This window comes from Polypterus senegalus, chromosome 9 (assembly GCF_016835505.1).
Source record: "Polypterus senegalus isolate Bchr_013 chromosome 9, ASM1683550v1, whole genome shotgun sequence".
NCBI lineage: Eukaryota > Metazoa > Chordata > Cladistia > Polypteriformes > Polypteridae > Polypterus > Polypterus senegalus.
In genome coordinates, this window is record NC_053162.1 from 6,370,876 (window position 1) to 6,395,197 (window position 24,322).

General features: G+C 40.3%; 1 protein-coding gene across 1 annotated transcript in view; it reads right to left on the reverse strand.

Moving 5' to 3' along the window:
- The window catches only part of qsox2 (quiescin Q6 sulfhydryl oxidase 2), a 105,786-nt gene that overhangs the window by 39,706 nt on the left and 41,758 nt on the right, over nucleotides 1-24,322 (reverse strand). Inside the window, exons 5-8 of the mRNA XM_039762641.1 lie at nucleotides 18,099-18,189; nucleotides 17,330-17,475; nucleotides 8,951-9,088; nucleotides 2,874-3,003 (exon numbers count right to left, since the gene is read on the reverse strand). Of these exons, the coding sequence (XP_039618575.1) occupies nucleotides 2,874-3,003; nucleotides 8,951-9,088; nucleotides 17,330-17,475; nucleotides 18,099-18,189 (505 nt within the window). The remainder of the gene's footprint in view (nucleotides 1-2,873; nucleotides 3,004-8,950; nucleotides 9,089-17,329; nucleotides 17,476-18,098; nucleotides 18,190-24,322) is intronic.

Sequence of the window (24,322 nt, forward strand, 5' to 3'; positions counted from 1 at the left end):
TGCTTCCATTGGGTAGCTTCTCTGCCATCCGCCAATAGCATCCCTTGTATGAAATTAACTGGGCAAACCAACCGAGGAAGCATGTACCAGAAGTAAAAATACCCATTGTCCGCAGAAATCCGCGAAGCAGCGAAAAATCAGCGTTATATATTTAGATATGCTTACATATAAAATCCGTGATAGAGTCAAGCCGCGAAAGTCGAAGCACAATATAGCGAGGGATTACTGTACCCGTGTTCATATACACACTAGGAAAGAAACTGGTTTCTAAAATCCTTGTGCGAGACATCTTTAATGTGAAATATTAACAAACCTCTGTAACTTAAGATTCATTTAAAATTTTAATTACAAAAGTAAGAATTAGGGGGAATGTGTGTGCCATTATGGGGCAGCAGGTCCTTCATGTGTACCGCCAACTCAAAACTAACAATATGCAAAAGCACCAGCATGAGTTGTTTAACTTAAATGGGCAGGGTAGATAAAAGTAGGCACTGTTCCCCCACGCAGCTCATGGATGGGCAATCGTAACTGTTTTTATCGATGTATGAAAATCCAAAATCTAGACCAACATGTGTGGAAAATGCCACAAGGACTGAGAGGACAGAATCAAGGCAGAGAATGAAGAGAGAGCAAAGCTGAACACAAAAGATGATGATGATATTTAGGGGGTGTTTTGAAAAATTGATCCACAGACTGTGGACTGAGGTTGGCACTATGTGGAAAAGTAGAGAATGATTAAGGTTTTCTGGGGGTTATCTCTTTAATTCCTATTAAAGCAAAAGGACTTCTGGAACTGGCTGTGTGTTGTGTGTGCATGTGTACGCACGAGTGTATGTGCCCATCGCCACTGGACTCTAGAGCAGTGTAGACGCGTCCCCTGGAGTGACCAATCACGCAATCCAATGGACGAGTCTGGGTTTGGCGCCTGACAGGAGAAAGATACTTGCCTAACTGCTTTGTGCCAAGTGCCAAGTTTGGTGGAGGGTGGATTATGGTGTGGGGTTGTTTTTCAGGGGTATAGCTTGGCCCCTTAGTTTGAGTGAAAGGAAGTCATTTTGGACAATTTCAAGCTCCCAACTTTATGGGAACAGTTTAGGGATGGCAACATGACTGTGCACGCACCAGTGCACAAAGCAAGGTCTATAAAGAAATGGATGAGCGAGTCTGGAGTGAAGGAACTTGACTGGCCTGCACAGAGAGAGCCCTGACCTCAACCTGACAGAACACCTTTGGGATGAATTAGAGCAGAGACTGCGAGTGAGCCAGGCCTTCTCGTCCAACATCAGTACCTGACCTCACAAATGCTCTCCTGGATTAGTCGAATATTCCCATAAACATATTCCTACACCTTGTGGAGATTAATATACAGGTGCATGGGTGTGTATGTGCACATTCAAACTAAACAGAACCCTTCAGAATATACACTTTAATACCTCCTAACGAATAAAGCCTGTACTTGACTACATTAAATACGTTTATTTTCTATATTTCTTACCATATATTATTTATAATATATTTATATATTATATTTTCTTCTCTGTAATAGATTAATATTGTTTTTAGCAAATTCAAGTGATGAACACACAAACCCAGCTAATACGACCCTAAGCAGAAAAAGAAAAACAACATCTGCAACCCCTAGTGTCCATACTGAAGACTTGCACCAAGTATGATTTACAAGTTTAAAAATTCATCGTTCTCAGATGATCAGAATAAAGTGAAACTTTTACTTGGTCAAACATAAAACTCATCGCCATACTCCACTGACATGATTAATGAGAACAGCAACCTTGGTAAATTTATTTCTAATACACAATTTAAAGCACATCACAAATATATGGCATAGACTAACTCTGAAGCTTGCTGGCAGGATAAGTTTTTAAAAAAAACAAAAAAAAAAAAAAACGAGACAGCGTCCTAAAAATGCCATTAGTATATAATGTATGCATCTAATTCTACAGTGCATGCACTACAATATGTTGTCTAAAAGGTAAAATAGTATAAATTTCAGGTCCCTCCACAATTATCGTCACTCCTGGCGAAGATTAGTAAAAAAGGGTTCTCACTTAACAAATTGGTAAAAAAGTAATCTTGTTACTTTTTTAGTTTGATCAGAGCGTGTATGAACTTTCATAAATTAATCCAGGACTTCATGTTTCACTGTGGTGTACATAGAAAATGGTACAGTGGCAAAACTCCCTCATACATTCATCAACACGGGAAAGAAAAGAGAACACACAATTTAAATGAGGGAAACTGTCTTGACCTTCATAAGTCAGGGAATTGCTATTAAAAAAAAAGGTTCTGGCCTCCATTGGCTCTGCACAGGACTATTGCTGGATTTGGGGCAGAGCAGGCTTTTCTTTAGGAGACTGTGTTCCTTTACTGTGGGAAGTGATATCCTTCACATCTTCTACAACTCTGTGATGGTCAGTGTGGTGTGTTGGCTGGTAACATCACTTCAGGAAAGGCCCACCAAATCAACAAGGTAATTAAAAGGGCAGGCTCAGTTATGGGATGCACTCTGGATCCCCCAGGAGTTAGTAGAGTAGAAGAGAATTAAAACAAAACAGAGTGCCATTATGAACAATGTGGCACATACCCTCTCTGACACAGCAATATGAAGGACTTTCAGGCAACAGATTATTCAGAAGAAGTGTGTCATGAAGCATCACTGGGGCTCCTTTATACAAACAGCAATACACCTGTATGGTAAATCACTGGAAATTTACAGCCATTCTGGTGTGAGTTTAGACCTGTGTGTGACGTATGTAAAGATCTTCTGTAAGAAAGCCAAATTTCCCCCTGGGGCCAAATATTTAATTTATCTAAGATCACAAACCACAATTGGTGTGGAGGTTCCTTATAGTTACCTTGGCCACAACAGTAACAAAATCCTTAAAAGTCTTCAGTTCTTCTCCTTCTAGTGTTTTGTGACTAGCCAATTCTACACGAAGCAGGTAATGCAGTCCAGACTCAAGATCTGCCATGTAGACTTTGGACCTAAAATAAAACACAAATAGTTAAATTCATACAATTCATGACTTATCATTTTTCAGATAGCACAGCATATATGGCACCACAGAAGGGACTATTCGGTATACTGTACATGCCTGCGGTTCATTTTAGCTTCGTGATTTACAAAATGTAAGCAGGAACAAAAATCATAACCTAAGGGCTGCACGCACACACACAATTATACACACATACATATACTGTACACATATATACACAAACATACATACCCACACTACCAGTGAAGTGTTTGGACATTCCCAGAATTTTCTGTTTTTTGACAGAAAATGATACCTTTTTATAAATCAAGATATTATTAAAGTGATTTAAAAATATAGCCAAGACATTACTAGTGTTGCTAATGGCTATTAATGCTTGAAATGACTGCAATCATATGTGAATAAATCAGTGGAGCAATTTTCAGGGTAAAGGTTTTGCTCAAGGGTCCAATGGAGCAGGTTCTCTTCTAGCAGTAACAGGACTTGAACGGGCCACCTTCCAGATATCACCACAGATCCTTAGCCACAGTGTCACCAGTCCGATCTAATGCGAACTATTGGGCTACTGTGCCACTAGAACAAAAGTATAGGAAAAAAAGCACATCATTTGTGATTAAAAGACTGGATGAACTGTTCAATACTCAGTGGCCAACAACATACCAGTGTTTTTAAACCTTAACGTGCAGCAAATCCTGGAAACATTAGGAGGACAGGAAGAAACCGGAAACAAGATGCAGTTCATCACTAAGCCCACACCAGAAGGCACTTGCACTTATACATTGCAAATGCAGAAATGGCAAAAAAAAAAAAAAATCTAACCAACATCTTTAGAGATGTGAAAGGAAAATGAGCAAACCCCAACTTGAATACTGGAAGAACATGTAAACTTTACTTGAACAATGACTGGGCATGTGACTCAAGCCCAGGGCATCGGATCAGCGAGCACAGCAGCAATAGTGTCACTGTGCTGCCCACCTTTAAATCAAGGGAAATAGCACCAAAAAAATAAAAATAAATACACCTGTAATCCACTAGATGGAGCCCTTTTCCCCAAATTAAAATTCAGTGTGCATTAAAAGTTGTTATACAGAAAGAGCACTGCATCCCCATGGAATGGAAGCATGTTTATAAATAGCCTCTTACCAAATACAATACAGGCAGTCCCCGGGTTAGGTACGAAATACGGACTGTAAGTTTGTACTTAAGTTGAATATGTATGTAAGTCGGAACAGGTCTATTATTTTAATAAATGCTATGGTTGATCGACTGTAACCAAGTGCTCTATCAATGAATGATGGAATTTCACCTCTCTCTGAGCTTTTTATTATTTCTGCTTTATTTTCCATGGTGATGGTTTTTCTCTTCTTTACTTTATCACCAGCACTTGCATCAGATTTGTGTATCAGAGACATTGTTGAAGGGTGAAGACAAAAGGTTATGAGGAGCTCTTCTGTACAGCACTGGACATGCGATCATAGAAGGAAGGCACCCGCCGTCAGCGCGTCTGATGTACTAAACGAGAGACAACTTCCTGCTATGTACATAACAGTACAAGCAGGCTTGCTATTGAGAATGAATGGGGGCGGCGAGGGGCGATTCACTATCCACCCACCACACAGTCACCTCCACTACAGTATGTTGCCTGCAGCATCCACCCACCAAGAACACACACGTTGCGGCAAAAGGCAGGTAGTGAATCGCCCGCCACCGCCCTCATTCAACAGGCAGCCACCCTACAATGCTACTCCCATGCCGCCCTGTTCACCCTCAATGGCCTCCGTTCAGCCACAACCGGGTCACCGCTTGCAGCATTACCAGCCGCCCACCGAGAATAAACGGGGCGGCCCCCCTCCGCTCCATCCAGCTTGTGTCCAGTCAGGAGCAGTAGCTGCGGCGGCGTAGTGGGCGGGCAGCAAACCGCCCCATCAAGCCTTTATCCTGCACACGAGCGATAGCTGTGGCCCTGGTGACTATGGACCACGGGTCACCGCTTGCTGGCGAGAGCCGCCCGAGGGACACTACACCGCGCCAGCAGAGAAATCGCCCCCCTCTAGCCTCCGTCCAGCCACAGCTTGCTGCATCCCCAGGCCGATGATGACAGAGCGGCAGTTACTGAGGCGCATGCGTCGCACCGGTGGCCTCCTTCGTAAGTCGTAGGTTGGATGTCTGTAACCGGAGGACTACCTGTACAACTTTCATATTAACCCTAAAAAGCAACATAAAAATCAGTCTTTTAAAATTAGGGTGTTTAAAAATAACATTCTTAAACCTGTTTAACATAATACACATACATGCCACACACAGACACAGAAGTATACATACTTGCATACATACACATTTTTCCTATCTATTATCGAGTAACTTTGTAATCAGAAATAGTACCTTTAACATGAATGTCTATTATGTACTGCCTTTAATATTTATCGTGCATTCAGACCCCTTCACTTTTCAAATTTTGATATATTGCTGCTATATGTTAAAATGATTTAAATTTAAATTAATTCAAGCACACTCCGTACCCAAGAAAGCAATAACAAGATATGAGAAGTATCTGCAAATTTATTAGAAATAAAATAGTGAAATCTCACAAACACAAGTATTCAGACCCTCAGCTAGTAACATTTTAAATTTGTCTCAGAAACATCGCATTCTACTGATCATCACTGAGATGTTTCCACACCTTTATGCAGTCCACCTGTGGTCAGTTCAATTAATCTGACAGGATTAGGAAACACACACACACCTGTCTATAGAGGGTCCCAAACCTTGAGGTCGAAGGAATTGCCTGCAGAGTTTAAAGACGGGACTGTGTTGAGGAACAAATCAATGGAAGGGGTACATTGCAGCTTTGAAGACGGTTTCCAAGAACACAGTGGTCTTCAGAATGATTAAATAAAATAGATTTGGAACAGCTCCAACTTTTCCTAGAGCTGGCCACCAAGCCTAACTGAGCAATCAAGAGAGAAGGACCATAGTAAGAGATGTGATCAAACACCCAATGGTCACTCAAGCCGAGCTCTAGAAAATCTGTGAAGAGATGGGAGAAATTTCCAGAACAACCATGACTGCAATACTCCACCGACCTGGGCTTTATGACACAATGGCCAGACGGAAGCCCACTTGGAGTTTGCAAAAAGGCACCTAAAGAACTCTTGGACTACAAGAAACAAGATTCTCTGGTCTGATGAAACTAAGATTAGTGTCATGTCTGGAGGAAGGCAGGTACCACTCCATTACCATTCTAAAAATGAAGCATGGCAGTAGCAAAATCACACTGTGGGGGCTGATGTTCATTCAGTGAGCAGACAGGGCTGAGAGAAAGAGAAACAGAGCAAGGTACAGAGATATTTTCAGTGAAACACCAATTGACTGTTCCTCAAACTGACCCAAACATTCACCTATCAAAATGACAACTGCCCTAAATACAAAGCAAAGACAACAGAGGAATGGCTTAGGAACAACTCCGTAAATATCCTTGAGTTGCCTATTTAGTGCCTGGACTTAAACTCCAAAACTGAACGTCCCTGAAGAGACTTGAAAATCTCCATCCACTGATGGACTCCATCAAACCTGACAAAGCTTGAGAGATCTTCAGAGAAGAAGGGCAGAAAACCCCCAAATCCAGATGTGTGACGCTTGTCATGTCAAACCCCAGAGGACTCCTGGCTGGAATAACCATCAAAGATGATTCAACGGTATACGGAGTAAAGAGCCCGATTACCTGTGTCAGTGTGATGTATTAAAAATAAAAAACTGAAATATTTGCAAACTTTTCTAAAATTCTGTTAACACTTTGTCATTCTGGGGTTCCGAGTGTTGATTGAGGAGGTAAAAAAAATGAATAAGTAATTTTAGCTGAAGGCTGCAACATAATAAAATGTGAAATAAAGTGAAGGGGTCTGAATACTTTCTGAATCCACTGTATAAATATAACATAGTGCCTTTGACTTTATCAGTGTTCCTATTACATCTATACCCAGTCAGAGCCCAGACTTGAATCCTATTGAACATCTCTGGAGAGACCTGAACACAGCTTCCCACCCAACGGTCTCCTTCCAACCTGACAGAGCTCGAGTGGATGAGCAGAGGAGTATGGCAGAAAATCCCCACATCCAGGTGTGTGAAGCTTGTCATGTCAGACTCGGGAAGACTCCAGACTGGAATCACTGCCAAATTGGCTTCAATAGAGTAATAATAATTCTTTCCGTTTATGTAGTGCTTTTCTCACTACTCAAAGCACTTTGATATGGTAAGTGGGGAGCCAACTCAACCACCACGAATGTGTAGCATCCACCTGGATGATGTGATGACAGTCATTTGTGAGCCAGTACGCTCACCATACATGAGCTATTAAGTAGAGAGAGAGAGAGAGAGAGAGAGAGAGAGAGCGCCAATTAGAGACCGGGGAGGATTAGGGGGTCAGAATGTCTAGGTCACGGAGGGCAATTTGGCCAGGACATCGGGAACACTCTGCTCTTTATAAAGGATGCCCAGGGATCTTTAATAATGACAGAGAGTCAGAATCTCTGGTTTACTTCTCATTCTAAAAACTGTGCCTTATTATTATTATTATTATTATTTTTTTTTTTTTAAATAGACCAGTGTCACCAACACAATATTGGACTATTGGGATTCACACACAAACCACAGGGTAACCAGCCCCTACTGGCCTCACCAACATCTTGTCCAGCAGTAAACCAAGCGTTTTCCTAGCTGCTCTCGTGGCCTGGAACCCCTGCAGATTTTATTTTTTTTGTCCAGCCGTCTGGAGTTTTGTTTTTTTTGTTAGTTTTTTTTCTGTCCCCCCTGGCCATCAGACCTTATTCTTTTTCTATGTTAACTAATGTCTTATTTTAATTTCTTATTTTGTCTTCTATTTTTCTTCATTATGAAAAGCACTTTGAGCTACTTTCTTGTATGAAAATGTGCTATATAAATAAATGTTGTTGCTCTCACATTCAAGCACTCTGTCGGACCCTAACATGCTTAGCTTCAGGTGGATTACCTGTTCTGAAGTGCAGGTGGTATCACTGCCAAGTACTGAGTAAAGGGACAGAATACTTGTATCAAGGAATTTTTTTTTTATTTTTCATAAATTGGCCAAAATTTCTAAAATCCCAATATCACTTTCATTTTTAATTTCAATCTGGGGTATTGAGCCTTGCTTGAAAAACAGAAGAACAAATTTAAGTAATTTTAGCTCAAAGATACAACAAAAGAAAATGTGAAAAAAGTGAAGGGGTCTGTATATGTTCTGAATGAGCCATATAAAGTTAATATAGTACCTTTCACATTATCACAGAGTACCAATTACATCAATATTTATAGTGCCTCTCATATACAACTATCATTCTTAATATTGAATAAATAGAATACCTTTAGTGTTGACCTATTAGCAGTGTGTCCTGATAAAACTTTGATGTGTAATAAGAAACAATACAAGCAAAGATCAAATAGGCTTTGTGGACACCTTAACCAATACAGAGGGGGGGAAGCTAAAATACACAGAAGGAAAAAGAATAGTCAGCTATACACAAACATTAATTCTCCTCTTTGTATTAAGCAGGTTTATCAAATGGATGAATGAAGTGAAATGCTGTTGGCCAAAAAAGCCCATAGTTGTAAATCTCATCAGAATAACTTAACTGGATACAGCCATATAGTCTAAATTATAGGGCTAATCAAGGCACTTCTGCCACCCCTCCTTATGTAGTAATATGGGGGGAAAAAATAAAAGTATCTTTGTGATAAGTAAGTTGGTTTAAGTGGAGGAGTCAGCGCTACCTTTCAGCTATATAAATCAGATTTAATTGAAAGCAGAAAGATTTTTTTTTTTTTATCTGGAATGTGAATGACGCTAGCTAGTAGTCTCATAGTTAGATGGATGTGGCAGGCAATATATGACAGAGTGATATTCACCAGTACAATTCACTCACTTGTTAAACTCTTTCCAGGCTACATGTACACCATTTTCAACAGACACTACTTTTTCTGGGATGCGACGAGCCTGTTTCCTTCTCACTCCAGGAAGCAATTTTAAGTAGGATGAAAAGAAAAAACGTAAAGGTTTCTGCCTGTAAGGAGAAAAACAAACCATCTAAGAAATGGACACAGGAAACAGACATGAGGGGTGTACAAATTTAATGCCACCCGCTTACTTATATCAATTTAAAGAAGGAAATGATTGGTAACATCAGAAAGAGTAACGGTTAGCTTTTAACTAAAGCCCTCACCACAATACAAGACTGGTTGGTAGGTAGACAAATAGATGTGAAAGGCAATCAACAGACAGACAGAGTCATATGAAAACGTTTGGGAACTGCATAATAATTGACACTACTTTCAACAAAAAAAAAAAAGATAACAGTGGCATGTCTTTCATTTCCTAGGAACATCTGAGCACTGCGGTGTTTTCCGAACAAAGATTTTTAGTGAAGCAGTATTTAGTTATAGGAAATTAAATCAAATGTGAAAAACTGACTGTGCAAAAATGTGGGTCCCCTTGTCATTTTGCTGATTTGAATGCCTGTCACTGCTCAATGCCGATTACTTGGTTGGATGAGCTCGTTAAGCCTTGAACTTCATAGACAGGAGTGTCCAATCATGAGTGGTCAAAGGTATTTAAGGTGGTCAATTGCAAGTTGTGCTTTCTTCCCTTTGACTCTCCTCTGAAGAGTGACAGACAGCATGGGATCCTCAAAGCAACTCTCAAAAGATCTGAAAACAAAGATTGTTGAGTGTCCTGGTTTAGGGGGAAGGCTACAAAAAGCCATCTCAGAGATTTAAACTGTCAGTTTCAAATATAAGGAATGGAATCAGGAAATGGAAGGCCACAGGCACAGTTGCTGTTAAACCCAGCAGGTTTGGTAGGCCAAGAAAAATACAGGAGTGACATACTGTATGCGCAGGATTGTGAGAATGGTTACAGAAAACCCACAGATCACCTCCAAAGACCTGTAAGATCATCTTGCTGCAGATGGTGTATCTGTACATCGTTCTACAATTTGCACAAAGAACATCTGTATGGCAGGGTGATGAGAAAGAAGTCCTTTCTGCACTCATGCCACAAACGGTCATTTGTTGTATGCAAATGCTCATTTAGACAAGCCAGATTCATTTTGGAACAAAATGCTTTGAACTGATGAGACAAAAATGGAATTATTTGGTCAGAACAAAAAACGCTTTGCATGGCAGAAGAACAACACCGAATTCCAAGGAAAACACCTGCTACCTACTGTCAAATTTGGTGGAGGTTCCATCATGTTGTGGGGCTGTGTGGCTAGTTCAGGGACTGGGGCCTTTGTTAAAGTCGAGGGTCGGATGAATTCAACCCAATATCAACAAATTCTTCAGGATAATATTCAAGGATCAGTCACAAAGTTGACGTTACACAGGGGTCGGATATTCCAACAAGACAAAGACCCAAAACACACTTTGTAATCTACAAAGGCGCTCATGCAGAGGGAGAAGTACAATGTTCTTGAATGGCCGTCACAGACCCCTGACTCGAATATCACCGAAAATCTATGGGATGATTTGAAGCAGGCTGTCCATGCACGGCAGCCATCAAATTGAACTGAACTGGAGAGATTTTGTATGAAGAATGGTCAGAAATACCTCCAGCCAGAATCCAGACACTCATCAAAGGCTATAGGAGGACAGCATCTAGAGGCTCAAAGGAGCAAAAGGAGGCTCAGCTAAGTATTGATGTCATATCTCTGTTGGCGTGCCCACATTTATGCACCTGTCTAATTTTGTGATGATGCATATTGCATATTTTCTGTTAATCCAATAAACTTAATGTCACTGCTGAAATACTCCTGTATCTATAAGGCATGTCGGATATTAAAAGGAAGTTGCTACTATGAAAGCTCAGCCAATGTTAAACAAAAATCCAAAGAATTAAGAGGGGTTCCCAAACATTTTCTTATGACTATATATACACAGGCATACTTACATATTCATTCACTCATATATACAGCAGACAGACAGACACACACTTTTGTCTGGAAACAAAGCAAAATGACTATAATGCAAGAAAATTACAAAGAAAGAAAAATGTCCAACATGGCAGTACTAGTGAGGCTGTATAAAGGGGTATTGCTGTTGGCATAAAGGAGGCTCAGTCAAGTTTCTGGACACTCTTCTGTCAAGTAATTTGTTGACTGAAAGTCCTCAGTGTTATTGTGTCACCTAGAGGACATTCAGCATTGTTCATAATGGCACTCAGTTTTGTTTTAATTCTCTCCTCCACTTCTACCTCCAGGGGATTTCAGAGTGTATCCCATAACTGAGCCTGTCTTTTTAATTAGCTTGTTGATTCGGTGGGCCTCTCTTGAAGTGATATTATCAGACCAGCAAACCACAGTGGTCGTCACAGAGTTATAGAAGATATGAAGAATGTCACTACCCCTAAGTACTTGCAAAAGTGGACCACCTCCTCATTCACTCCTTGAATAGCGAGTACAGATGGGGGCTCTTCGGTGTGTCCAACATTTTCAGTTGTAGCCTTCATTTACATAATTTTAGTGAGTCATGGACAGTCACAACACACATGAGATGTTCCCAGTGAATCATTCATAGCACTCTGTGACAAGCTGGCTGCAACAGTTGACAGTGAATGAGAGCTCAGCATACAACCCTGCTATCAAGTAGAGCTTTATTGTCATCCTAACAATATACTTACAGTACACAGTGGGACGAAATAGCGTCCTCCAGGGTCAAAAGGTGCAATACACAAGATATAACTATGACTATGTTAAAAGAAAAAAGAAAAAAAAAAAAAGATAACAGTGGCATGTCTTTCATTTCCTAGGAACATCTGAGCACTGGGATGTTTTCCGAACAAAGATTTTTAGTGAAGCAGTATTTAGTTATAGGAAATTAAATCAAATGTGAAAAACTGGCTGTGCAAAAATGTGGGTCCCCTTGTCATTGTGCTGATTTGAATGCCTGTCACTGCTCAATGCGGATTACTTGGTTGGATGAGCTCGTTAAGCCTTGAACTTCATAGACAGGAGTGTCCAATCATGAGTGGTATAAAAGGTATTTAAGGTGGTCAATTGCAAAATAAAAGAAGAAAAAAAAAAAAAAGAAGAATATATGTACAGTTGTGTAATGTTATGTAATGCAAAGGTGGTGCTCTCCAGTGTTTACAAGGTGCCCATCTTTTTTGTCCCAAATGCAAGCACAGACAACAAATGGCAGTGGCTATGACTAAGTAGTTGTTCCAGATGTCATTTGTTTACTTCTTTCATAGTGTATGAATTCTTATTCTGGTGATCTGCATGTTGACTTCCTGCCAAAATGCACGACTTCACAATACTCTTGCAGTGCAACAGGAAATGTACAACTGCTGAAATGTAATTTCTGAGTCATATTGACTTCTTTCCCATTTCCTCGAAGTCAGACTACATACAGACCCAAATGATCAGATAATGTCTCACTCATAGTAAAATATAATATGAATAAAAACACTGTTCAGAGACCAGCAGTCATCCTAATTTCAGCCACTCTCCAAAATTCCTAAACCAGTACTCTGGGATCAGTAACGTGAATAATTATATATATAAAAAAAAAATAATAATTTAACAACATCACATACAAAAAACGATTATTACTTCACAACACAAAAAAAAACATATTCCTAGAATTAAGTGTGGGATAAAATTGCAATGATTAACCCAATTCAACAGGTTTAAAGTTTTTATAGTCCTGGGAAAGGACGATGGTTGCAGAAAGAAAATTCCAAATAAAAATGCCTACCAGGAAAATGGTTAGGCACTGCAGAAAAAAAAATGCAAAAGATCCCACTGCTGAGACACGCTGGGCTAAAATCCAGCTCTCGGTAGGTGGCTTCTATTTTGGGTTTTCCATATTTGTGTGTTGTTTTCTCTTTCTCCTCTTAACTTTCCAAGATAAATCCCCTTATGGCAAACTGAGCTGTCCACAGAGTGTCTCATCCTTAAAGGTGCAGTTCAAGTGTCATGAGCTCATTTACCACACCCGGACCCTTTCTGCTGCATGTTTTCCCTATGTTAGTTTCTGAGTAGTGCTCTTTCAATTTCAACTTAGAATACCATTAACACTGTAATCCTAAAATTTCATGTGGGGGGAAAAAAAACACATCACCTCTTCGCAAGTCACTGTGTATTTTGCCCCATTCATAATTTCATGGGGGATTAGTGCTGCAGGTTAAACAGGGGCAAACTTCGATGGATTGTCACTGAGTCGCGCTGTTCAGCATTACATGGACAACCACCCTTCTATCACATGTGCTTGTTTAGTGGTCCTTTCTTTATGGCTCTTCACGAGGAAGCCACCATACTTCCATTCTTTGATCAAATGCTAGTGCATCACAGTAAAAACTAAAAAAGAACCGCCTGTAATTTGGTTGCACTGCAAGCACGGTTTCTGATTATGCTAGTTTTCCTCCTAAAACCCAAACACATGCTATTTGGGTTGATTAGGCACTCCGTATAGGTCCCTTTGTGAATGGCTTAGGGGTGTATGTGTGTAGCTCTAGGGCTGTGTCCAGGTTAGTCTCTTACCTTATTCTCACCATGACAAAGCTGGTAGCACTGCATTTGTTGATTTCCAGGTTTTTTTATTATCCCCAATGCTTTCACTACCATCCAGTGACCACTGCTAACAGATACACTCAGAGATACGCGGGATGAGCCTATGGTGTCCTGGGTAATGGACTGTCTGTTAGGCAGACTGTACAGTAGTTTGTGAAACTCAGGGACTGTGTGAGCAACACCGGAGTATCAGAAGGAACAGGCTTGTCACCTTTTCTCTTCATTCTGTACACCTCAGAGGTCAAGTCATGTCACTTGTAGAAATTCTCAGATGAATGTGTGTATTGATAAGGGGGAGGAAACAGAAGAGGAATCAAGTGCAGAAATGTGTTTCTTGGTGCAAAGAGAACTGTCAGCAAAACTAAGGAACTGCTTATTGACTTTCGCCACACCTAACAGCCTCCATGTCCAGTAAATATTCAGGGAGTGGATGTAGAAGTGGTCCACTCCTACAAGTACTTGGGGGTTCCACATCTATGACTGGTTGGACTGGTCTCGGAACACAGAGGAACTATAGAAAAAAGGGCAGAGTAGGTTGTTCTTCCTTAGGAGACTATATTCCTTTAATATGGTAAGTGACATCCTTCACAACTTCTACAACTCTTGTGATAGTAAGTGTAAATTTCTACGCTGTGGTGCTGGGCTGGTAACATCACTTCAAGATGAATCAACAAGCTAATTAAAATAACAGGCTCAGTTAGGGGACATACTCTGGGCCCCTGGAGGTCATAGCAAAGGAGATACTGGAAACAAAACTGAGTGCCATTATGAATAATGCTGCATATCCTCACGCTGACCCACTACCACCTGATACAAAGCTTCTGTATGACTTTGATTTGAAAGTCGCTCAGGTTGTATCTTTTACTTAAACTCCTAGTGTTTGATATGTCCATTTTCTCCGCAAAGTATAAAGCTATAAATATGTTGACATAAAATAAACACGTTTCCAGTGAGAATTGGACTCTGCCAGGGCTGCCCTTTGTCACCGATTCTGTCCCTGCGCAGCCAGCGTGTTGAGGGGGTCCGGTTTGGTGGACTCGGGATTGGGTTACTGCTTTTTGCAGATGATGTTGTCCTGTTTGCTTCATCAGGCTGTGATCTTCAACTCTCTCTGAATCAGTTCGCAGCTGAATGTGTAAAGCGGCTGGGATGGGAATCACCACCTTCAAATCTGAGACCATGGTCCTCAACCGGAAAAGGGTGGAGTGCCCTATCAGGGTTGGGAGTGAGATCCTGCCCCAAGTGGAGGTGTTCAAGTATCTCAGGGTCTTGTTCACGAGTGAGGGAAGAATGGAGCGTGAGATCGACAGGCGGATTAGTGCAGCGTCCACAGTGATGCAGGCTCTGCATCGGTGTGCCGTGGTGAAAAAGGAGCTGAGCCGTAAGGCAAAGCTCTCAATTTACCAGTCGATCTACGTTCCTACCCTCGCCTATGGTCATGAGCTATGGGTAGTGACCGAAAGAACGAGATCGTGAATACAAGCGGCCGAAATGAGTTTCCTCCGCAGGGTGTCTGGGCTTTCCATTAAAGATCGGGTGAGAAGCTCAGTCATCCGGGAGGCGGCTCAGAGTAGAGCCGCTGCTCCTCCGCATCGGAGCATCTGATCAGGATGCCTCCTGGACGCCTCCCTGGTGAGGTGTTCCTTGCACACCTAACTGGAAGGAGGCCCCGGGGAACCCCCCCAGGACACGATGGAGGTACTATGTCTCTCGGCTGGCCTGAAAACGCCTTGGGATTCCCCCGGAAGAGCTAGAAGAAGTGACCGGGGAGAGGGAAGTCTGGGGGTATCTGCTCAAGCTGCTGCCCCCGTGACCCGACCTCGGATAAATGGAAGAGGATGGATGGATGGATAAAATAAACTTTGTTATTGCCTAGCTGAAACAACATTGTGTTTACTGGCACCAGTAGTTGCCAAGGGGTTAGGAAACTACTGGCAACTACTTTCCTACATATTTCAAGTCCTGAAAGGACACATAAGAGACGCTTTGTGCAGCCCTTACAGTGGTGGAAAAATAAGTGAAGCTGAAGGAAATGCGAATGAGTGCAAATCATTGTCCCAGAAGCACGTAGCCTATCAGTGTTGAGGAGCCGCAGGGATGAGCATTGCAGGGTCAACATGTCAAACAGGGTTAACAGACTAAGGTATTTGTTTTGGGACATTTCTTGTCCACCAATTGCAAAAGAACCCAGAGACATAGTGACTTTTGTGAAAATGTAACAAATACTTATAGGAAGAGTAATTCATGATAAAGTAAGTTCAAATGCTTAGTTGTGTTAAATCAAAGTACATTTTTGTACATGAGTATTAGGTTATTTAACAAGATTTTAGTAAAAATGCATGCGTTTGGGATGTTGTGAGCATATGCATTGGAAAAATTGATATGGGCAAAACTAATACAAAACATTTTTCATGGAAGCTTTTGAAATTGCTGTTATCTGGCGCTGGTCTCCATAGATGCCTAATCTATTGGAAACTTAATCTCCGTTCTGCATGAAAGTATGAGATTAATGTTTTTTCTACAATCTATATGGGAAAGCAAAAAAAACACAAACCTTTTTTTGGTGCATTATTCCTTAAAGCAGGGATCCCCAACTCTGGTCCTGGAGGGCCTCATTCTAACCCTTAATTAGTTCACTGTTGTTGCTGCTAATTAACTTCTTTTGAATTCATTTTAATTGACTTGTTTTTTTTAAGATTTGTTCCCCTGAACTTCATCATTCCTCTCAATTGCTTAGTTTCTTTCCTTAAACGGCACCCAAACAGAAATGAAATGTGAAGTGAGGGAGCCAACAGAAGACCAACTAAGTCAGGGCCACAAACTCCAACCAATTTCACTCCAACCAATTGCTTAAATTAGGCTCCAATTCTTGCTGTTAATTAAATTCTTGCCTTAATTCCATGGTGTGGTGCTGCTCTCGTGGTGCATTAGCAGGCATTTCTGAAACTTTTGATTTTCTCTTTTCTAAGAGCTCTGTCAAAATGATTTGGGGACCTGAGCAGATCAACGTTCCTGAGACCTCCACCTTTCTTTATTTTCAGATATTGTACGATGGACACAGTTTACTTCTCATGTTTTGGCTAAATTTTGTATCTCATTATTGTTTGGCTGCTAATTAAGGAAAAAACAATTAAGGGGTCTGAGTCTTCAATAGCAACTCAAATAAAATTAATTCAAAAGAAGTTCATTAGGAGCAAAAACAGGTCACTAATTAAAAAAAGGGTTAGAATGAAAACCTGCAGCCACAGGTGCCCTCCAGCACCGGAGTTGGGGACCCCTGCCTTAAAGCAAATGGTGACTTAACAGGTGACAATTCCATATTTTCAGAATTATGAACATAATACAGCAGATTTCTAGTGTTATTTCAATAAGAATACAGAGACACATGTGTAAGCATGTTAAAGGGTAAATTACACAAAATTCAGAACGTTTCCTATACAGAGAACCCTTAACATGTAGTAATTATTTTGGTGGCGATTAGGACTTTGATTGATTGTTATTTTTAAGATATTCGATGAATAGAACTGGCAAGCTTGTTGGGATTAATAGTCTGCTTTCTACAAAACCCTTCTAAAACAAACCCAGACTGGTGGATCAGTGAGGTGGTATATTGCTACTCCAAAAAAAGGCAACTCAGCCTGTAAAATGGTTTTAGACATTAATGAGCACAATGAAACTCTATTTGTGTTTATCAATAGACAAATAAACTGCACATTCAGGAACTAGGACACTTACACATCAATGAGTCCATGTGAGCCATCAGGACTAAAGAGATACCCTGAAGGAAAAGACTCGATTCCTAACTTCTCTCGCACAATCTTATCTGGCTCAGCAACTCGGGTCACTTTTAGACCCTCGTATGGCATCAGGTCCAAAATCACCTGTAAGGCAAAGGAACACAAGTCTCAGTTTTCATAGCTCCAGACACATAGGTTTAAAACTAATGACACAACCACCGTAAACACCACTTCAATTAAGTCAGAAAGAACAATGTATACCAAGACAGGATGTTTGTTTCCTTGTTTAATTTGCATGAAAGACATGTATAGACAAGTTACATGGCAAATATCAACGTAACAGGTGCTCTTCTAGCCACAGGGGGAATGTCTCAAGGTGGCAGATGAGCTGTGTATGTGTGTGGTCTTCTAGGACTCGCAACTGTTCACACTGTAGATAAATTAAAAATGTCTTAAAACAAAAAGGGTGGCAAAGTCAGATTCCTATCCTGGATGTGATACTTTCAAAGTTAGATTCAATAATAAACTGCGTTTAGAGTCACCACTCAAACTAAACCAGAACACCTACAAGTTGTTAAGAATCGCCCACACGAACAGAAAGAGAACGTGCTAACTCCACAAAGCTAGGAAGAAAGATGGAACTTAGTCTTGGGTTTTTTTAAAATCAACAGCTTTGAAGAATTTACCACTGTGCTGACCCATCATAGTACTGTATTACACTTACTAACTTATTAGCCATGCTGAGCGGCACTTTTTTGGGTTCTTACCTCACGTCCCACAAAAGATTTCTCATCCTCAAAGATGACAGCAGTGTACTGGTGAGACTTCTGACCGAGCAAGGAAAGAATTTCAAGAGCCCTTGAGAGAAAACAAACAAAATGGTTTTAACACTAAGAATTACCAAAGCCTACAAAAAAAAAACTTGTAAATCCGGCCCACCTTAAATCCCTTAGCACCTCTCTGTCTGTGTCTTTTGTCTTGTAAATGTGCCAATCAAGTCATGCAGCCTACTATTCCTTCCCCAACCACTGCAGAACAGCCACAAAGTTCTCTCAGTTCCAGCCTTCATTATCTGGGAGTGAGTGAACTGCTGGAGTTTTAGAATGGAAATAATAGATTATTTGGAACACATGCATTTCATGTGTGTTCCGTTTCTACAATAATCTGTGTAAACGCATCGTTAAAACAGAAACGTATTTCATATTTTAGTAATAAAAGACAAAATGTAGACATACTATATAATGTGTAAAGCCTGAAGTGCAAAGATCAAACACACACTTTCACAAAAGGTTCTAGGATGATGCAACAGCTTCCGTGGAGTAGCAGTAAAAATCGCTGACTTATAGGAGTCCCCCATTCAATCCTGACTGCCTCGTATATTTACCTTTTTGATTAGTGAGCTGCTCTTATTGTTAATATTATACAATAAACACGTTCGATTTGCGCCTGTAACAGTCACTGTAAATGTATAGTACTTGTAAAAGTTACCTTTTTTTTTTTCACTTTTATTCTCCCAGTCACGATCACGATACATACTACCGTCCCCTGAGATCCGATGCGGTTACTTTTTATCTGAAACTGGGAATAACTGTAGATGTGAGTGGTGTTTTGAGACAATCGAACTGGAAATTGTTTTATTGAGTGTTTCTGCTTACGCTGAATTAGTATGCGCCTTATGGTCCATGATGTCAAAAAAAAAAAAAAAAACAGAGCCATAGGCATATATGATATTTGGAATCATTCATTTTATGATCTGTATAGCACATTTCTGAAAACATCGTGGCACGGATGCAACATTATTCATATTCGCTCCCGTACCTTTTTGCCTTTGTAATCAGTGACTACATACCCCCGCCCCGATCTTGCCCAGGACTCCAGGACATAGAGGAAAGAATGTTCCTTTGCAAGGTGAGCCATTAACGTTCTTCTTTTCTCAGTGGACTTCGTACATGTCTTGCCCAGTACGTGTGCATTGATCACCGCCAGGTCAAGCTGGTTAATAGCACAAGCAACCGGCCACCTGCGTGCCCCTGCTCACACTGAATAAGGTCACGCCTTCTGGTGCATGCTGTCAGTGCAGCACTGGAGGGTGCGGAGACAAACATGCAGTATCTCATAAAAGTGAGTACACACCTCAAATTTTTGTAAATAATTTATTATATCTTTGTCATATCTTCAGTGTTGTCCCATGAACTTTGATACAATGTAAAGTAGCCCGTGTACAGCTTGTACAACAGTGTAAATTTGCTGTCCCCTCAAAATAAAAGTGAAACAAAAAAACAAAACTAACTTTTACAAGTGCTATATATTTACAGTGGCTGTTACATACGCAAATCAAATGTATGTGTTTATTGTATAATAACAACTAGGGGGCTTCGTCCTCTGCTTGCTTCACCCGTTTTTGTTTTTTAATGAGGTCAGTGAGACATTTGTTTAATGACTTTGTATCATAATTTAGGATAGGTTTCTCCGTTCGGAATTTCAGCACAGACAAAATGATCATTAGCAGCAGCTAATATTTTTTTGTAAAGTAACCAAAAAATGCATGCGAGGTAAACTCCGTTTTTGAAATTCTCTTAACTTAAAACTTCAAAGCCTTACAATATTCACATACTTCTGACATATCACCTATGTCCATATATTCGAACTATATTCACCTTTTCGTTATTTCTCAGAGTAATAATTTCTCTTTCTTTGCATTAATGTGATGTTTACTTTCTTTGTTTTGACACTGTCATTTTTTTCTGCTTTCATATTCTGTATCTTGCTCTTTATGTGTTTTTAAGAGTCTTTTGAATTCCAGTTTTCATTATCTCTCACCAGCTCTGCATGCGTATAGCGCCAATGTCCTGATTGGACTCGCTTCATCCCCCCCCCCTAATTCCACTTGTTCCAGGCTGATAATTACTTTCCTTATTTCCTGAATTTGCACAGAGATTATTCTTTTTCTTTTTTTATCTCTCCAACGCTTTTGAGTCCGTTTTCTCCGCGCTTCTTTTTTCCTCGCTTAGTTGTCCAAGTTTCATTTATAACGCATTGTCCTTATACGCTTTATATATGCTGAGAGCCCTGGATCTCTGTGTGCTCAAAGCCAAAACACGACCGAGTGTGTTCCTCCCCGTGCTGTTATTTGGTTGTAAGTAGGGTGTGTCTTGCAAGAATCTCATGTTCTAGGTCATCATGAGATGGTCCTGGGTCAGTCTCTTGGCACAAAGTCTCATGTTTAAGGTCCCCGCGAGACGCTCTGTGGCCAATCTCTTTAGTCTCGTGGGTCTTTTAAGTGTCTTCCGTGATCTTATAAGATCACGTATCGTTGCCCTACTGTTTCTCTCCAGGATTTTATTTAATAATAGAGAGATAAGAGCTGCTCACTAATCAAAACGGTAAATATATGCGGCAGTCAGGATCGAATCGGGGGACTCTTGATTGCAAGTCAGCAATTCTTGCCACTACGCCATGGAAGCTGCTGTTGTATTGTCCTTGAATCTTTTGTGAAAATGGTTATTTGATCTTTCGCCTTCAAGCTTTACATATTATATAGTTTATATCTACATTTTGTCATTTATTACTAAAATATGAAAAACGTTTGTTTTAATGATGTGTTTACATAGATTGTAGAAACAGAACACACATTAAATACATGTGCTCCAAATAACGACCTATTATTTCCACTCTAAAACTCCAGAACTTCACTCCCACATAATCAAGGCATGAGCTGGGAGAACTTTGTGCCCGTACTGCGGCGGTGGGGGATGGAACAGCAGGCTGCGGTCACTGATTACAAGCGCAAGAAGGTACACGAGTGAATATGAATAATATTGCATCCGTGCCACAGTGTTTTACAAAATGTACTATACAGGTCATAATATGAATAATTCCAAATATCTTATATACCTATGTCTCTGTTTTTTATGTCAGTGCGGCTTTGACATCATGGACCATAAGGCGCATGCTAATTTAGCATTAGCAGGAACACTCAATAAAACAGAATTTCCAATTCGATTGCCTCAAAACACCACTCCCATCTGCAGTTATTCCCAGTTTTAGATAAAAAGTAACATCATCGGATCCCAGGGGGGCGGTAGTATGTATCGTGATCGTGACTTGAGAGAATAAAAGTGAAAAAAAAAGGTAAATTTTTACAAGTACTATACATTTACAGTGGCTGTTACAGGCTCAAATCAAATGTATGTGTTTATTGTATAATATTAACAAGAGCAGCTCACTAATCAAAACGGTAAATATACGAGGCAGTCAGGATCGAACAGGGGACTCTTCATTATAAGTCAGCAATTCTTACCGCTACGCCATGGAAGCTGTTGCATCATCCTTGAACCTTTTGTGAAAGTGTTTGTTTGATCTTTGCACATTATACAATTTGCCTACATTTTGTCATTTATTACTAAAATATAAAAAACGTTTGTTTTAACGATGTGTTTACACAGATTATTGTAGAAACAGAACACACATGAAATGCATGTGTTCCAAATAACGATCTATTATTTCTATTCTAAAACTCCAGCACTTCACTCCCAGATAATAAAGGCTGGAACTGGGAGAACTTTGTGGTAGTTCTGCGGTTGGGGAAGGAATAGTAGGCTGCTTGTCTTGATCGGCACGTTTACAAGACAAAAAGACACTGATGGAGAGGTGCGAAGGGATTTAAGGTGGGCCGGATTTACGAGTTTTTCATAGGCTTTGGTAATTCTAGTGTTAAAAAGAAGACGTAGGACATAAATGTTACCAGCAAAGTATTTTAAAAATGGTTCACCGTTTTATTCTCCACATAAAATGAGTGACTTTATTTAAGGAATGATACACATACCAGGTCCATACAGTACTTCCATGTAAATAACTTTACAATGAATTTTACAATACAATAATATACAATCAAGTACATTAAATTGTGTAATATTTGAAGAAATAAGGGTAGAGCAAAATGAACAGTGAACGACCTTAATAACATTTAATTTGAAACTAAACACACTGGGTCAAATGTGGAAAAAAGCTACACAGATGGACAAACAGGTACAGAGGTGCCTTAATGCCCCTCAATGCACATCGACTTTAATAGACCTATGTGTACAGTGCCCTCCATAATGTTTGGAACAAAGACACATTTTTCCTTGATTTCCTCCTGTGCTCCACAGTTTAAAATTACAAATCAAACAATTCAAAGTGCACACGGCAGACTTTAATTTAAGGGGTTCTACAGACATTTCAATCACACAACCCCTTTCCTCCATTGCACCCCCCCCCCCATTTCAGGGCACCATAATGTCTAGGACAATAGGCCGTTGTCACAGTTATTTATGATGACTTCCTGCAACCCTGTTGAATAGTGGTCAGCAAACACAATGGAGTGATTGGGACTGCTGTTCAGCTGTTCCCTCAAAAATCTTCTCAAACTGACCATGGCGTAATTTACACAATTAGTGGAGTGCAACGTGTCGTCATCTAAACAACTTCAAAATTGATGCACATAATTTCATGAAAACTATCTTTTCAACTGTGAAGGTATGTGCTCTCTTGTTAATGCGGTTTTGCTAGCTAGCATATGGCATGCTAATTTATGAATGGAGCGATTTTCATTTGTAAATGTTTAATATGAAACATGTTGAAAATGAAGGTAATGGTAAGATGTAGGTGTCACAGATTCATGAGGAAAAGAGAGGAACCACATTCCCTACAGGTTTGGTCTAGCAGTTGTCTAAGCTAACCTTACATGTTCTGTTATACAGTGGTCTGTTGACATTTATTCACTGCGGATGCAGAAATCGTACATACCTATTTGTTACAGTTATCCTGTCATGTTTTAACATTTATTTACTGTGGTTGCAGATATCTTATATACTTGTTCTGTTACACTCTCTTGCAGGAGCGATTTATTTGCGGTAATCTGAGAGAGAGGCTGCGGCCCGAAGGGAGGGGAAGCGTGACGTCAGGAGTGGGGAGCCAGGCAGAGCCCTTCTCATTCACGCACCAGCCTCCGTTCGAATCGGTCTACCTCTAGCCACGTTTTGGAGTGCACCTTGGCTACACTTAGCTAGCGATACCTGGTTGTTTATTGATTTTTAAAGTTTCTCCTGTTTCACAAATACGCAAGTGAAGCCACAGGAAACTGCTATTTTGTTATAATAAATATTTCCTTCCATGCCTTGTAGTTTCACAGCTTCCCTGTCCACCTGTAGGTCACTATACAGATTGATGAGCCTGTGCAGTTAAACAGCATGTCATGCTCATGTGCTGCAGGGAAAGCATGGTTGCCTTGCTCTTCCAGTGTGCACATTTTAATATGATGAAAATTCAGACAGCCCCATCACCAGTTCCCATGTACTAGCTGTCTGCAGACCTCGCATCGGCCAAGGACTCGGGTATTTTGCATAGGTTAATGTGATAGTATAAATTAACTCTTTGTTTTACATTATCTAATTTATTTAATGCAATTGTTCAATTTGCATGAAGGAATTCTGCCAAAGTCCCTGGACCAGTTGATAATCAGAAAACCAAAAGTGCCTGGCAAGAGTATTTGCACATCACTGTACAAATTGTCATTTATCTTTGTTAATTTTGGTGGTGTTTTATATAACTCCTCAGGTATTATTCTGTCTGGAGGTTACTATAATTTGCTTATTTCAGGACCCTTCCCTAACTTGGCATTGATGTCTACTGCTGAATCATTAAAAGAAACTGCACCACAATCCGTGATCTACACTGCTTTGCATGGATTATCAGAACTGCCTCGAGAGGATTCAAGGTTTGGACCAGTGCCCACCTGTTACATCCGGAAGGTGAACACAACACACAAGTGCTCCAGAGTTTCTGAAACTCCGCGTGCTTGGAAGGAAACTCGAGAGCAAATTGAACTTTGTTCCCAACTTCCATCAGCTACTCTTGTTAGAGAGTTTCTCCAACGCTCCAACTTAGTGTCTGTTACTGAGTACTGAAGTATTGAATATCAGTATTATATTTGTATTAGCCCTTGGACTGC